The 17,412-nt window shown below is 34.0% G+C and overlaps 1 protein-coding gene across 1 annotated transcript in view; it reads right to left on the bottom strand.

Annotated features, from left to right (window-relative positions):
• Positions 1-3,547: 3,547 nt before the first annotated feature.
• NUS1 (NUS1 dehydrodolichyl diphosphate synthase subunit) overlaps positions 3,548-17,412 on the bottom strand; it is a 25,285-nt gene continuing 11,420 nt past the window's right edge. The window contains exons 5-7 of the mRNA XM_027848664.1: positions 17,149-17,298; positions 7,931-8,030; positions 3,548-6,383 (exon numbers count right to left, since the gene is read on the bottom strand). Of these exons, the coding sequence (XP_027704465.1) occupies positions 6,293-6,383; positions 7,931-8,030; positions 17,149-17,298 (341 nt within the window). The 3' untranslated portion in view covers positions 3,548-6,292. The remainder of the gene's footprint in view (positions 6,384-7,930; positions 8,031-17,148; positions 17,299-17,412) is intronic.

Here is a 17,412-nt window from a genome sequence, read left to right as displayed (position 1 = left end):
CCTTCTCAGAACTTGATAAATCCAACCAAAAAATAAATAAGAAACTAAAGGAGGTGAAGAGAATCTTAGAAAAATTAGACATGACAGACCTTTGGAGAAAACTGAATGGGAATAAAAAAATATACCTTTTTCTCAGCAGTACATGGTGCATACACAAAAAATTGACCACGTACTAGGGCATAAAAATCTCAAAATCAAATGTAGAAAGGCAGAAATATTAAATGTATCCTTTTAGGATCATAATACAATAACAATTACATTAGACAAAGGGCCATGGAAAGATAGATTAAAAATTGGAAACTAAACAATCTAATCCTAGAGAATAAGTGGGTCAAAGAACAAATCATGGAAACTCAGTAATTTAATTAAAGGGAATAACAACGAGACAACATATCAAAATTTATGGGATACAGCCAAAGCAGTACTTAAAGAAAAATGCATTTCTCTAAATCCTTACATCAAGAAAAGAGGGAAAGAGCAGATCAGTGAATTGGGCATGCAACTAAAAAAAAAAAAACAAACTAGGAAAAGAACAAATTGAAAATCTCCAATTGAGCACCAAATTGGAAATCCTGAAAACCAAAGGTGAGATTAATAAAATTGAAAGTAAGAAAACTATTGAGTTAATTAATATAACTAAGAACTGGTTTGATGAGGAAAAAAATAAGCCACTGATTAATTTGATTTTAAAAGAAAACCAAATATCCAGTAACAAAAATGAAAAGGGTAAAATCGACACCAAAGCAGAAGAAATTAAAGCAATCATTAGTAAATATACTGCTCAATTATATGCCAATAAATCTGACAATCTGAGTGAAATTGATGAATGTTTACAAAAATATAAACTACCCAAGATTAACAGATAAGGAAATAGAATGTCTAAATAACTCTAAGAAAAAAAAATTGAACCATTAATGAACTCCTTAAGAAAAAACCCCCAGGGCCAGATGGATTCACAAGTGACTTCTACCAAACACTTAAAAAACAATTAATTCCAATACTATGTAAACTATTTGGAAAAAAGGAGTTCTACCAAATTCTTTTTATGACACAAATATGGTGCTGGTGCCTAAAGGAAGATCTAAAACAGAGAAAGAAAACTATAGACCAATTTCTTTAATGAATATTAATGCAAAAATTTTAAATAAAATACCAGCAAAGAGATTACAGCAATATATCACAAGGATCATATACTATGATCAGGTGGGATTTTTACCAGGAATGTAGGGTTGTTTCAGTATTAGGAAAACTATCAATATAACTGACCATATCAATAATAAAACCAACAGAAATTATGATTATCTCAATAGATGCTGAAAAAGCTTTTGACAAAATACAACACCCATTCCTATTAAAAACTTTAGAGAACATAGGAATAAAGAGAGCATTCCTTAAAATGATAAGCAGTATCTATCCAAAACCATAAGTAAGCATTACCTGTAATTGGGATAAGCTAGAAACCTTCCCAATAAGATCCGGGGTGAAGCAAGGATGCCATTATCACCACTATTTTTCAATATAGTACTAGAAATATTAGCTACAGCAATAAGAGAAGAAAAAGAAATCAAAGCAAATAGGCAATGAGGAAATAAAACTATTATTCTTTACAGATGAAATGATGATATACTTAGAGAATCCTACAGAATCAACTAAAAAACTACTTGAAATAATTAACAACTTTAGCAAAGTTGCAGGATATAAGATAAACCCACACAAATCATCAGCATTTCTATATACGACCAACAAATCCCAGCAGTGACATAGAAAGAGAAATTCCATTTTAAATAACTGTAAACAATATAAAATACTTGGAAGTCTACCTGCCAAGACAAACCCAAGAACTATATGAAAACAATTACAAAAACAGTTTTCACACAAATCTAAACAATTGGAAAAATATCAATTGCTCATGGGTAGGTCAAGCCAATGTAATAAAAATGGCAATTCTGCCTAATCTAATTTACTTATTCAGTGCCATCCCAATCAAACTACCAAAAAATTATTTGATAGAGCTAGAGAAAAATAACAAAATTTATCTGGAAGAACAAAAGGTCAAGACTATTAAGGGAACTAATGAAAAAGATGCAAAGGAACGTGGCCTAGCAATACCAGATCTCAAAATATATTATAAAGCAGTAATCATTAAAACTATCTGGCATTAGTTAAGAAATAGAGTGGTGAAATATATTAGGTACACAAAACACAGTAGTATATGACAAGTGTTTGATAAACCCAAAGCCCTAGCTTCTGGGATAAGAACTCACTATTTGACGAAAACTAGAAAACAATATAGCACAAACTAGGTATAGACTAACATCTCACACCATATATCAAGATAAGGCCAAAATGGGTACATGATTTAGATATGAAAGGTGACACCACAAGCAAATTAGAAGAGTAAGGAATAGTTTGCCTGTCAGATCTATGGAGAAGGAAAGAATTTATGAGCAAAGAAAAGATAAGAGAACATTATGAAACGTAAAATAGATAATTTTGATTGCATTAAAGTTTCTGCACAAACAAAACCAATGCAACCAAGATTATAAGGAAAGCAGAAAGCTAGGAAATAATCTTTTACAGTCAGTGTCTCTGATAAAGGCTTCATTTCTCAAATCTACAGAGAACTGAGTCAAATTTATAAGAATACAAGTCATTCTTCAATTGACAAATGGTCAAGAATATGAACAGGCAGTCTTCAGTTGAAGAAATCAAAGATACCTATAGGCACAGGAAGAAGTACTCTAAATCACTTTTGATCAGAGAAGTGCAAATTAAAACAACTCTAAGGCACCACCTCACACCTACCAGATTGGCTAATATGACAAAAAGGAAAATGATAAATGTTGGAGATGTGGGAAAATTGGTCTTGCTTCTGTTGAATGCAGAAGATACTGTCGGTCAATAAACATTTAATAAAAGACAACTATGTGCCAGGCACCATGCTATATACCATATATAATACCATGCTATTACAATACAATATTACAATAATGTGACATTATTGGTCACATACATTATTGATCCAGGAGTACAGAAAATGCCTTGCTGGTTAGAATATGGGCAGAAACTCCTATAAACAGAGGCACCTAAATGACACAGTGATTAAAGCTGGCCTTAGAACAAGGAAGCACTGGTGCAGCCAGGTGGCGCAGTAGATAGAGCACTGGCCCTGGATTCAGGAAGACCTGAGTTCAAATCCGGCCTCAGACACATAACACTTACTAGCTGTGTGGCCCTGGACAAGTCACTTAGCCCCATTGCCTATCCAAAACAAACAAACAAAAAAAGAATAAGGAAGCACTGCCCAGAGAATCATTCTGCCTCAGATACTTATGAATTGCGAGACCTGCGGTTACTTAACTTCTACCTGCTTGCCTCATTTGTAAAATAGGAATAATAGCCATCTACCTTACAGGTTTATTTTAAGTCTCAAAAGAGATAATATAAAGCGCTTTGCAAACCTTAAAGCATTATATAAATGTTAGCCATTAATATTCTAGCTATTTAGTGAAATAAACGTAGTGTTCACATAACACTGTAGCCCATGGAAAGATTATATTCTTTTATTGGTTTGTTTTTGTCATACAGGTTCAGGTTCAACTTTCAATAATAAAATTCAATAAATCTGATTCCTTAATCATAAAAACTTGCTTTACATATTATTTACATGTTTCCAAAGTCTACAGCCATACAGAATATCACGAAGACTTAATTGGCTCTACACATGGTGCCATCACACAGAACAGGAAGGGCTAACCAAAGGACATACATTCAAAGATCAAGTTGTAGATATGCACAGTGTATTTGGCACTGTTCATAAAGTTAACATCTATCTCTCAAAGACAGGAATTCTTAAGCTTTAGTCACGATATGCAGTAATTTACTATCAGAACCCAAAGCAGCTCCCTTCATAACCTGGTAATGAGAAATCTGTAAGAAATTGGAGAACACAACCAGAACTTAACTAAATTAAAATGTTCAACTTCCTGCTGTGCTCCAAGTTATTGCCATAAGTGATTTAATTTGGATATTTTACCACTGCAGGGATTGTTAAAAAGATTCATTTTTAAATGCCTTTAATTGCCTAGAAAGATAATTAAAGAATGCTTTTCTTTAAATATTTTGTTTCCTTTTGGGAGCATAGAATGCATAACTCATTCTGATTTTGATGGGAATAATAACTAGTAATTAAAAGCCAATGCTAGAAAAGAAAAAAAGAATATACTAGTTATACAGTCCAGCTCCCATGTATGAGATTTTGGATGTCCATATTTAAACGCAGAGCTTCAAGCAATCTCTTTAGTCCTTCTCTAAAGGAATATACAAACTACTCAGGTCACAGCTTAATCCTTTTATTTTAGATGCAAGACATACAGTTCTTAAGAAAAGGAAGGAGTTGAAGAAAACAGAGCAGCCTTGTAACTTTCATCAATTTAAACTACATCATTTTAATGCTCCATTGCACATAATATGTTTGTTTATTAGTGTATTCAACACACTTATTATTAATTTCCTTCACCTTGGTACTTTCCTTTTTTCCTTTAAAATGAAATAAAACATTTCCAGCTTTTCTCCAAGTCAACAGGAATATCACAATCTGTAATGAAGGCAAAAAAAGTTTCAGCAGAACCTGGAACACAGCACTGGAATACTAATCTGCAGTTCATCAGCAAAGGATAAGTAAGAGGTATGCTGTAACTTCAATCAAGACAAAACTTTCAGCAATAAATTAATATTTTAAAAACCCAGAGTGTTTCAACATATAAATAACATGAAGTGCAAAGCAATATCACTTGAGCAAATTTCAGTTTTTAATGGATTTTATTTCAAGTGTGTTTTCAAATCTTTTGCGGGGATTTCATTACCCATTGCTGAAATACATTTATTCTTCATAGCTTCAGAACTTGTTGGACGATTACAGACCATGCTCTCTAAATCCAGTCTTCAACTACTACTTTATAGGCTTCTGAAACCTAAATTTTAAATAATAACCCTATTCCAATGCAAATGTTGTACACTTGTAGACAGATTTTCCCCAAAACTAACATAGCAAATCCGAACAGTGACTTATGCCTAATTTAAGAGCAGGAATGAGGGAAGAGGCAATGATTAAATGCCTAAAAAAATGGATATTCATAAATTTAAAAATAAAATGAAACCAGTGCTATTTTCTCTCTCAAGAAAGGAAACAAAAAACCTAAGCCCAATCTTTTTGTAGACTTTGGTAATATTTAACTCCCTGCAGAGGCTTCAATCCTTTAAAAAAAAATTCCATAATGCCATATAAAAACTGTTTATACCTCCATTCATAGGAACTTAAATATGCTATTCCAAGGAGGGAAGAATTCTGAAGATGTTGGATCACTTCTGGAGGAGATAACCAGCTGCCTTTGTTAACTTTCCTCGTTTGTTTGCTATTTGTAAATGGACAGTCAGACACTTTAGGTCTAATATAAACACTGGTTGCTGCTTAAAAACAAACTACCCCCAAAACAAGAAGAGACCAAAGCTGCTTTTTCTAGTCTCAGGGAATATACTATCCCTTCAGTTGTCAAACTACTTGCTGGACAACAGCATGTTTTTGGAAAACGTTTTTGTCCCTGACCTTCACAGTCCATACCATAAACAAGCACACCAAGTCAAGGGCTCTAAAGTGACCCAGCTAGTTCATGATGCAGTAAGGGACAGGAATGGACGGACATCTGATGATAGGTGAAATTCCCTCTTTACTCCAAAGGTGCATGCTTATAACATGTGAGCAACACGTCAAACTGTTAGGCTGGAGAGTTCTCAAACTTTGAATGCTTCCACTTAATAGAAAGAGTCAACACATTATTCTTGAAACTTAAAATTTTGGTCACTAGGAAAAAAAACCACCAAACCCTGCCTCTCCCCTCCCTCCTTCAAAGTCCCCAAATAATAACCAAACAGCTTCAATCATTCCTCCTCTGCCCTCCCCACAAAAATAGGGAAGAGATTGAGGCTGAAGCCTTTGAGAAGCCTACATTTCAGACTTGGATAGTGTTATTTTCTCAAAGCTGCAGGTCTATATAGTTCCTTCTCTAATACTTCCCATTTATAAATTTACTTTCATACTCACAATCGCATGCACACACACACATATACACGCACACACTCACTCTCAAGTAAGACACTTTTTTGAGTTTGTCGATAAATTATGAGGAGGATTGTGAACTGGGTGTATACAGAATTGATCACAGGTGCTTGTAAACATCAGAATCCCTTGGGTCCTTTCCTCCAAAAGCTTGAATTCAAGCAGTGCAATCAATGATCACTTTCCCAAACGCTGCTCACAGGCTGCATACCGACGGAGGGCAGAGAAAAAGTCCTCATAACTGATGTTTAGGTGTGAAGGCAAAGAGCTGGTAAGAAAATACAGAAAATAATAGTTAAAGAATGGGGGCAGTGTTTAAAAGGCAAAAAACAAAACGATATTGTTATAAGATTATAGACAGTGGCAAGAGAGATCTATTGAAAAATAAAAGTAATATAAAAAACAAAATATATCAAAAAATAGTTTTTAAAGACACCTCTGGCATGTTAAAGTAACTGTACTGGCAGACTGTTAATCTCCTGTTATGCGTAACCTCCATAAAATGAGAAAGGCAAATTCTCTTTTTCATGGCTCAACCACTTCAACTAAAGGTTCCCTAAGAACACACTTCTTGTTCAAGGCTAGGCATAAAGTGTTTAATTCTTGTAATCTAAGAATAGTACTGTTTGCATGGGCATCAGTGCAGGCCTCAGTTACAGATCCATGAGCAGCATAACTTTCATGTGGTGGAATCCTGAAGCAGTGCGATGAGCAACTAATAAATAGAATGCACTCTATATTCAACCTTTCCTTCTGAAAACTTCCTTGAGAGTATAATAGAAACTCCTCACTAACGTCCTACTCCAGCTTCACTATCGCATGGAGGTGATTCTAGATTTTCAAAGGTTACAGCAGTGGATAATAAAGTCTAGAAGTCTTGCCAAGATGGAACGTCTTCATCTACAGGCCCAGGGATCTCTAATACCCAAGAACTGGCCTCACTAAGTTTGAAACAGCTCATTCCCAGTTTGGCCACCACAGGGTGATAAAATGTTTGGTTAAAGAAAAAACTATCTATCTTCTATTCTATACATTATTTCCAAAACTGAATTGACTATCTTTCCTGCAAACTTAGCACCACCCTCATTTTCCCAAAGTCATTAATTGTATAGTTTTCTCTATTAAAATTTTTTTTTATCCTTTCTTATCCTTCTTCCCTTGTATAGAATCAGTCACATCAATCCTTCCTTATTAAGGTTTCTAGGATTTTCCCCCACCCCCACCCCAATCTCCATTTCTACAACTGAGTCCTCATTCCTCTCACCTACATTACTATAAAGCCTCTTTAACTCATAAACTTGTCCCCACCCTAAACCATTTTTTATACTATGCTCCCTCCCCTAAATTTTCCTAAAATACTTTCTTTCTTACATGTTTTTCCCTGGTTCAATGGCTAATCATTAACTTGGCTTTCAAGGTCTTGCTTGAGTATTATCTGCAATATTATCTTTATACTGACCAACTATGACATTTTTTGTCTATAAGACAGACACAGGACTTGTAATTTCATTAGTACAGAGAACTCCCTCTACCAATGCAAGTTGGCACCTTACAGTCTTACAGAGTTTTCTAGAGTACTGAGAGGTTCAATGACTTGAATCCAGGTCTTCATGGCTTCGAAGCCAGGTCACTATCCTCTATGCCACACTGTCCCTTACTGTTCTTTTTTTCATATGAGCTTTTTCCTTGTTAAGGCTGAAGCTACTTAAGAGCAAGAACTCACTCCATTGAACCTAGGTGTTCTGGGAATAGGTACTTCATAAATATATATTTACTATCTTAAACTTGGATAAGCACACCACTGCAATTACTTACATAATCTCAGTCAATCTAATGTGCCAAGGAAGATATCCTAATGTGCTGTCCACAGGACCAAACTTCAATACTAAATCAGGGTCAGGGAAACCATTCAAACCTTGAAAATAAAGCAACATACATGAAATGAACATGAATTATTTACTGAAAGCATAAAAAAAGATCTTATAGTATAAATGCTTAATTAGAAGGCTTTCTCATACATCTTTATTTAGATCACTTAAAACTTTTCCTCTCAGGGAAAACAGGAACAAAGAATGAATAAAGTGAAGAAATATACTTTAACATGTGACTTCTGTCTCAATGGAGGAAATGATTATCCTGGAAGTCTATCCATCTGCTTGCTTAGCAGGGGCAGCATTGACCACTGAAACCACGTCTACAAAAATGTCTAAAAAGATAACGTAAGTATCCAGTGGAGCCAACTGGCAAAGGTGCAATGTGGAGAAAGTAGGTTAGTAGATTCTGGCAAAAGGAAATGTATATAAAGTGGTGTTATCAACAAGTATGCCAAGGGCCTGTAATGGACATACCTTTTTTGTTTGTGGAGGGTAGACCCATGATGTACTTCTTCCCCCATTGACTTTGGGCAGCCTGTATCCTTTTCAGGTCTATAGTTCACAAACTTTTGTCCTGAAGCAAGGTTAGCCTATGGATTCTGCTTATCCAAAGATTTCCTACCAAAACCTTAACCTGAAAAGTCGAGGCCTAAAAGTTCTTTCCTATGAATAAATGATGTTATCGCCTTAGTCTCTTTTATCTTAGCAGAGATTCAGCCCTTAGTGATCTTTTTTTACTTTACCACAATTTCTTCTTTTGTAAAACTACTTTTAATCTTTTATTTATTATATTCACTGTCATAATTATTATTTTTAAAGAGAAAACATTGAAGCTTTATAGCTAATCCTAACAGGATAAAAATGGAGGCTTCATTTCCCTCATCCTTCATCTAGCTTCCTTCCCCATACAGACTTTTGACAAACTAATTTTGGTAGAGGAAAAGGCCTAGCTTCCAAGCTGCCTAGTGCATAGTACAAAATATTAATTATTCCTAATCCTGATCCATGTTTTATTCTTTTGGCAGAGGGGTGAGGGGAAATCAAACTAATATAAATTCATTCATTCAATAAAAACTGAGTACCCACTATATTAAGGACACTATGCTAAGTACTGAATCTCTCAAAGACCCTTTGCCACCTCTAGAGAAAGTATTCAATCAAGTTCCAGATGGTACCTTTTCTGCCTTTCTGATGAAAAGTTAGATAAGACATAAAAAATGACTGCCTCTTCAAAACAATTTCACTAACCAAATTCCCAACTAATCTCAGTCCCTCTACCTAGTTTTTTCTTTAGTGTACATATGATGGGGAATCTCATCCTATTCACATAGTTTGTTCCAACAACACTTTAAAGAGAGTGATTTCTAGATATTAAGTTTCACCCAAATTTTCTTTTAGCTAATAACCTCACTCACCTACCTAACCCACCTCATCTAGTATACTCACTTTAGCCATAGAATATAATAAAGTTTTCTTCATGTGAGTTTGGTTGATTAATAACAGTCTTTCCCCCAGAAGAGTGAACTAGTGCATAATATTTGGTAACGAACTATGTGACATTTTAATAGAGATGAATTAGGTATACCAAACCCTTGTGGTAAAATTCATTACCTGTGAAATCAACTAACTCCCAAATGCAAAATAATTGAGTCTTTTTCTGATTCTGAAGGTGTTTTGGTACACAATTCTCATTAACCAGAAATCCTGTTCTGAAATGCAGCAGGTCAGGGAAGCAAACACAAAGATCCCCTGACCCTTTAACTTTTCTGTTTAGGATTGATATTAATTCTCTATAAAAGACCTCACTTTTAGGAAACAAATTTCCCAATGTCCAAGGTTTCAGCTTCCTTCCTCATCCAGCCTTTTGTCAAACTAATTTTGATAGATGAAAAGGCAGGTTAGTCTCTAAGCTGCCTAGTTTGCATTTAACAAAATCTTGTTCTTTCTAATAATGATCTATCCTTGGGGGAAAAGAATAGGAAATTAACCTAATATTCATTCATTCAATAAAAATAAGCATTTACTATATACAGGACACCATGCTACATAATGAGGAAAATACAAAGATTAAATAGTACCTTTCCTCAAAGACAGGGAGTGCCTTTGAAATTGTCTATCACAATCTAATAAATATCCTTTAAACATACACACACACACACACACACACACACACACAAACTAATATATAGTGAATCACCAACTTACATAAGTTAGTTAAAAGGTTAAATATGGGGAGAATTTTCCTTTCATGTCTAACCAGAATTACTAATTATTTAATAATTAGCCTTTACTACTTAACTGCATTCTTGAGATAGACATTTTATGCCAGGTTAAAAATGATCTGTTTCCCCTTATGCATACTGATCAACAGGCTCCATATTGCTAAGAGTCTGACCATATATGTAAAATTAAAAGTGCAAGTTTATACAGTTATAAATAAATGGAATGAAGGTCTTGTCACTTCTATAAACAACCGTCTAAAGTTTAGAAAATTTATTGCACTTTGTCCACATAATCTTTTCTACCTACACAATAGCTGTTTGTGGACATATTTAAACTAAACTAGCCTTGTTATCCCCGAAATTGGAAAAGTCAGTATTGGCCATCCTACCTCTTAGGTTTGAGAATGACTACTGAAAAGGAAAAATAGTTATAGAGATAACATTTCAAATGATCATAGATTAAGTCAGCCATAGACTTACATTAAAAACATTTTAATGAAAAAAAAACCCTTATTAAAAACAAAATTTTAAGAATGTAAATGGTTTCAGCATAAAGCTGCAGAATTCAGTCTTCAGAGATAGAAACAAAGATTTGTTGACTTTCACCTACTTATGTAAGAAGAATGATAAAAAACATAAATTTCTAGCATTGACTTACTTCATTCAACAAGTGCTCTATGAGGATCTCTGCACATTCTGTATGTTGTGTATGTTGTAGACGGGATTGCTGCATTGATATGACTTGTATTAAATGGATTCTGAAGTCCTCTCCAACTCTGAAACTTTAAACTCCAGTATTTTCCCTTAATAGGATCCAATAATTCCATCTACTCTAAAACATATAAGCAATCATCTAATTCTGGAAAAGTTCTTTAGAGAAGACCCGTCATCAAAACTGCTTAGATCCTTCCTAAGTCATTGGTCTCAATCCTTGGGAAACTATATGCCTTAATTAATACCACAGATTTCCTTAGTATCCTTGAGACTGATTTGAAGTGCAGCTTGCTCATTTTTCACAAGAAACTCTCTTGCTCTCCCAAGTTATGGACCTTTTAACTAACTGGTCAAAAGCCTATGTCAATTTTATTCAAGAGATTATAGGATCAGACCTCTCAATGTACCACTCTGTAGGTGAAATAAGCAGCTTTTATACACAATTTTTCCACTACTGATTACCATTATACTGTTTTAACTAATCAAGAAAAGAAAAAAATAGCATAAGACTTTGCAGTGTTCGCTAACCTATCATCAGCTTTTAAGTCCTTAGACAGAAAGGAAAAAACTGTACAATCTCCATATAAATCTCAGACTATTAATGCTTCTTCAAAGCCTCTATCTAAAATGATACTGATAAAAATTAAGGAGAGGTTGGTGTATAGTATTATGACAGATGAATTTGTGATTTTAAAATATCTAAATTAAGCTGCCCTTAGCCCCTCTTCTTTTTTAACTTATAGATAACTTATATATAACTTTTTAACCCAGTCCCTATACCATTTAAAATTTTGTTAAAAACCTGGATAAAAGCATCAATAGCATATTTGTCAAATTGGCAGATATGAGCGTGATTCAAAGGACAGATATGAATCTAAACCAGCTCTGTTACTATTCACTATACCATCTTGGGCAACTGCCTTTACCTCTCTGGACCTGTTTCATCATCTATAAAATAAGAAGTGTGGCCCAAGTGACCTCTAAGGCTCTTATAATTCATTTAGTTTTCCTTTAAGTACTTAGAAGCTATGCCATATACGTTAAATATTTAAATTCTTTATTTAAACAAAATATAGCTTCTCTTTTTATGTATTTCAATTATCTATTTTTGTTATCTTGTTTTCTCTTTTTAATCAAATTTGCTAATAGTTTTCCTATTTTATTACTATTATTTTTAAAAGCTCCTACTTTTATTTACTAATTGATTTTTTAAAAATTTTCAATTCTGTTAACCTCTTCTTTGATTTTTCAGGATTCCTATTGTGGTGTTTAATTGAGTTTAATTTTTTTTCTAGCATTTTAGTTGCATTTGCAATTCATTGATCTGTTCTTTCTCTTTTCTGTTAATAAAAATGTTTAGAGATAAGACTTTCTCCTAAGGATCTCTTTGAGTGCATCCCAAAAATTGTGGCATGTTTTAACACTGTTGTAATGTTTAAGGGAATTATCTATTGTTTCTTTGATTTGTTCTTCGAACAAAGTTTTAGGACTGAGTCTCCAAATGATTTTTAATACTTTTCCCCAGTGAACCATTACTTTTATTGCATTATGATCAGTAAAGGATGTGTATATTTCTGTTTTTCCTAAAACATGATCAGTTTTTGTAAAGGTGCCACGAACAGTTGAGAAATAGGTATATTCTCCCTTTCTATTCCCTTTGAATAACTACTAGAGGACTATCATATCTAATTTTTCTAAAATCCTATTCAAGTCATTAAGTTCTTTCTTGTTTGTTTGTTTTTGTTAGATTTACCTAGGACTGACAGGTGCTCCACTATTACGGTCTTACTACATATTTCTCCTTATAATTGATTGTTTTTCCTTTAAGTACTTAGAAGCTATGCCATATGTTAATTATTTAAATTCTTTATTTAAACAAAATATAGTTTTTCTTTTCATGTATTTCAATTACCTATTTTTGTTATCTTGTCTGAAATAAAAATTACTACTTGTGCTTTTCTGTATTCAGCTGAGAGATTCTGCTCAAGCCCATCATTTTAACTTTGTCTTTATGTTTCAAATAAGTTTCCTATAAATAACACATTTTTGGATTTTGTAAATATTGTTTCTATGTAACAACATATTACTGAAATTTGCTTTTTAACTCAGTCTGCTAATCTCTTCCATTTTATGGCTGAGTTCACCCCATTCACAGTTATGATTATTAATTGCCTATTTCCCTCTGTCCTATTCTCTTATACTTTTTCTTTTCTATACTCCTCACTCCCTATTTATTTCAGGTTGTTACTTTTTTTTTTTAAACCATTTAACCTTCTCTTCACTATTCTTCCACCATGGTTAGGGTTTGTTTCACTCATGGTAAATCCTTCCTTGAATATGCCCTTTTTCTCATGATCCCCTTTTCTCTCTTCTCATTCCTATCTGTAGCCCTGTTGAGTTGATACATTCTTGCACCAAACTCTTTATGTGTGTGGGTGGGGTAGGAGATGTGGGTTCTACTCTCTTCTGACCAGTTTAGGTGAAACTGAAGTTCACGTAAATGTGCCATCTTGATCAGCTTCCAATGTGTTTAATTTTGTAAGGCACCTCAAGGCCTTTCAGACAACTGGTGGGTATAATTCCTAAATAAGATTTTGAGATATGGTCAAGCAACCAAGAAACATGACATTCAGTCATAGCTAGTAAGCACTTAGTGCTATAGATTAAACAGTAAAAGAAAAAAATTTCAATTTCCTATTGTTATCTCTAAACTAAACAAACAGCTTTAGAAAGGAAAAGGGAATACAAGATATCCCTGGGCTAAGTGGATAGCAAAATCTTTCAGCTCCACTTAAGTACACCCCCTTATGTTAATCAGTTTTATTCATAATCAATAATGTAATAGTGCCTTTTCTTTGAAATTCATGCCATTCACATAGACTGTTCTTTTCACATAACTACTGCTGTCTTTTACTGCATGTAGGACTCATTTCCTCCTTTCTTCAATGATTCAGTACTTGAGACAGATTCACTTCTACTCACTTATCCCATTTGGTGACAGCAATATCAACAATGACATTCCCTCAGTCTCTATGACTCCAAACACATTCTGGAATTCATCATCATAAATAACTGCTTGACTCCTAAGATCACCAAGTCAGCATCTTCTCTCTCAAAACTAAAATATCCTCTACTGGGTCCTCTGACCAGGCATTATATGATCAGGAACATCTCAGCAAGGAATAAAGTTCTTAACACAGTCATATATATATTAAGTATAGCACAAATGATCTCACTGGAGCAATTTGGAACTATGCCCAAAGGGCTACAAAACCATGCATACTCTTTGACGAAGCAATACCACTATTAGGTCTGTATCCCAAAGAGATAAAAAAGAAAAAAAAGGAAAAGGACATATATGTACAAAAATATTTATAGCAGCTCTTTTGTGGTGGAAAAGAATTGGAAACAGAGGGGATGTCAATCAATTGAGGAATGGCTGAACAAATTGTTGCATATGATTGTGATGGAATACTATTGTGTTATACAAAATGACAAGCAGGATGTGCTCAGAAAAATCTGGATTTACATAATCTGAAGCAAAGTGAAATAAGCAGAACTCGGTGAACATCGTACATAGTAACAGCAATATTGTATGATGACCTACTGTGAATAACTTAGCAATTCTCAGCAATATAATGATCCAAGACAATTCTGAAGGACTTATGATGAAAGCTGCTGTGCATCTCCCGAGAAAGAACAGGTGAAGCATGAATGCAGATCGAAGATACTTTTTCTTTACTTTCTTGGGTTTTTTTATGTGTGGTTTCTTTCACAGCATGACCTACATGGAAATGTGTTTTGCATGACTACACATGTATAACCTATGTCAAATTATTCGTCTTCTCAATAGGACGGGGGGAAGGAAGAGAGGGGGAGAACTTGGAACTCAAAATTAAAAAAAAATTTTAAATTATTTTACACGTAATTGGGTAAAAAATAAATTATTAAATTAAATAAGAAAAAATGATCTCAGTGTGTTGGAGCAAGTACCTCCAACACAGCAAATCACAACATATCCATGCTCTCTCTTCCTATGCAACTTTTATCCATACCTTCTCATAAATCCTCTACAATGGGTCCACCAAAAATGCTGCACACCCTTAACAATTCTTTTCACATGACATACCAATGAAAAATATGTTTATCCATCAGTTAGTTATTGTTCTCACCACATGTCTGGCCTGCCTTCTTTCTGGTGACAGATATTTCTGGCGATATCCTTTAGATTGTTTCCTTCTCTTATGCAATTCTCAGCTGTCAGTGTATTGTAGCCTACTCATACCCACCATATGCCTTTCCATAGTCCTTTGAGTGATATTAACTTTAATTCTTTGGAGACTATGGTATGCCATGACTCATTGTTACACACCATCACTGGAAGAATATTGGTGTTAAAAACAAGAGCCTTAACTTCATGGAAAAGTTTGGAGATGTTAAAAGCTGTGTAAATTTCCCGAAGAAAATTCAACCCACTTCCTTACTCCTATTTAATTCCAGGCTCAGTTCTCCATAAGCAATTTCTAATATAAATATAATAGTAGATCAGCTTTATAGCCTGTCCATTTAACTGCATATAGTAGTCTGTCAGACATCCTCTATTTGGTTTTTCTTGTGTGAATAATTAGGCCAAACTATTTTCAATGAATATGAAAACAGAACAAGTTGTAATACTCTGGGGCTTAGTGCAATCAATATGTCTCTCACAAACTGAAGCACCTGGAAGATAGCCCCATCTCTCCCATTTAGATTCTCCCCTAGACATCCTCCATCACAGCAGCAAACACCTTTGATAAAGCTCACATCTCCTTGTTTTACATTTTACTGATAATAATAATGAAAAGGTCAAAATAATATCTGTTGCTACATCTTTAAAAGACTTGTAGAACTTAAGGATGTACTTAGAGTAGAGCTATTAAGGTAGCATTTTGGTCTTCCGGATTAATCACTTTTTTTTTTTTTAAGTCAAGAGATAAATACAGACACTAATAAAGAAATGACAAGCTGTATCAAAAAGCTCAATTTGGATATGATGGAAAGATTCCTAAAAAGCAAAGTCAAACTTGTAATCAGGTGAACGTGGACTTTGGGACGAGAACCTATGGGTGAGTTCAAATTCTCACTCTGCTGCTTACAACTGGGGGTTCAGTTTACTCATCTATCAAATGGCTGGTTGAACTAGATTACTTCTAATATGTAACTTCCATCTCTAAAATCCTAATCTAAATTTATTAAATGCAAGTGTTCTTCTTTAAATAACTTAAATGTTGATATTTGTTTCTTTTAAGTGTAGGACAAAAAAAAATCACTAAAACATAAATAAAATTTCCGTTTTTAAGAGGGGCTGTTTGTGGTGGCAAAGAATTGGAAATTGAGGGGATGCCCAACAACTGGGGAATGGCTGAACAAGTTGTGGTATATGAATTTGATGGAATACTATTGTGCTATAAGAAATGATGAGCAAACAGACTTCAGAAAAACCTGGAAAGACTTGTATAGACCGATGCTGAATGAAATGAGCAGAATCAGGAGAAAATTGTACATAGTAACAGACATGGTGTAGGATGACTAACATTGATAGACTGAGTCCTTCTCAGCAGTGCAAGGATTTAAGACATCTCCAAAAGTCTCACGATGGAAAATACTATTCACATCCAAAGAAAGTACTATGGAGTTTGAATGCAGATCGAAGCATACTATTTGCTAGTTTTTTTTCTTCTGTTTTGTTTTGTTTCTTCTTTCTGGTGGTTCCTCCTATTGGTTCTAATTCTTCCTTACAAACATGACTAATGTGAAAATATGCTTAATAGGAATGTATATATATAGCCTATATCAGATTGTGCACCGTCTTGAGGAGGTAGGGGGATAAAAATTTAAAACTCAAAAGCTTATGGAAGTGATTGCTGATAAATCAAAATAAAGTAATAAAAAAAGAGGGGCCATAATTAACGAAGAAACCTAAGCATTGTTTTCTTTAATAGCAACCCTCCCCGACAATCAAAGGAATTATCCATATTTGTCATTAGTCTAGTCTAAAAGCACTGCTTACATGTAATCCATTTCATTTTTAGTACTGATATATATTTAATTTTCACTATGTGATACGTATTTAATTTTACTAACAGCTGCTTTTTCATTTTGGGGGATACTTTTAGTTATTACTATTTTTAAGATTTTACATTTGTCTATCACAATTTTTTAAAAGTAGAATTAGTTAACTTACTAAGTAAATTGTCTAAAACATTGACATCCATGTCTGTGGATTTCTTTTGCTGCTGAGCTACTAACTGGCAAAAGTCTCGAGCAGCTCTCACAATATCTTCTTTTCCATCTTCTGGAGACAGCACCTTCACTGATGATTGGCAATTTAAAACTGGAAGAAAAAAGTAAGCAAAATATAACACACCATTTTTCAAAGTTATTTGAAAAGCAAGCAAGTTGTTTTAAAAACGCAAACTTCAGGTCCAAATTTTTCAAAAGATGAAAA

This window comes from Vombatus ursinus, unplaced genomic scaffold (assembly GCF_900497805.2).
Source record: "Vombatus ursinus unplaced genomic scaffold, bare-nosed wombat genome assembly UNPS02006779.1, whole genome shotgun sequence".
In the NCBI taxonomy this organism is placed as follows: Eukaryota; Metazoa; Chordata; class Mammalia; order Diprotodontia; family Vombatidae; genus Vombatus; species Vombatus ursinus.
This window is presented reverse-complemented; position numbering and strand designations above follow the sequence as displayed.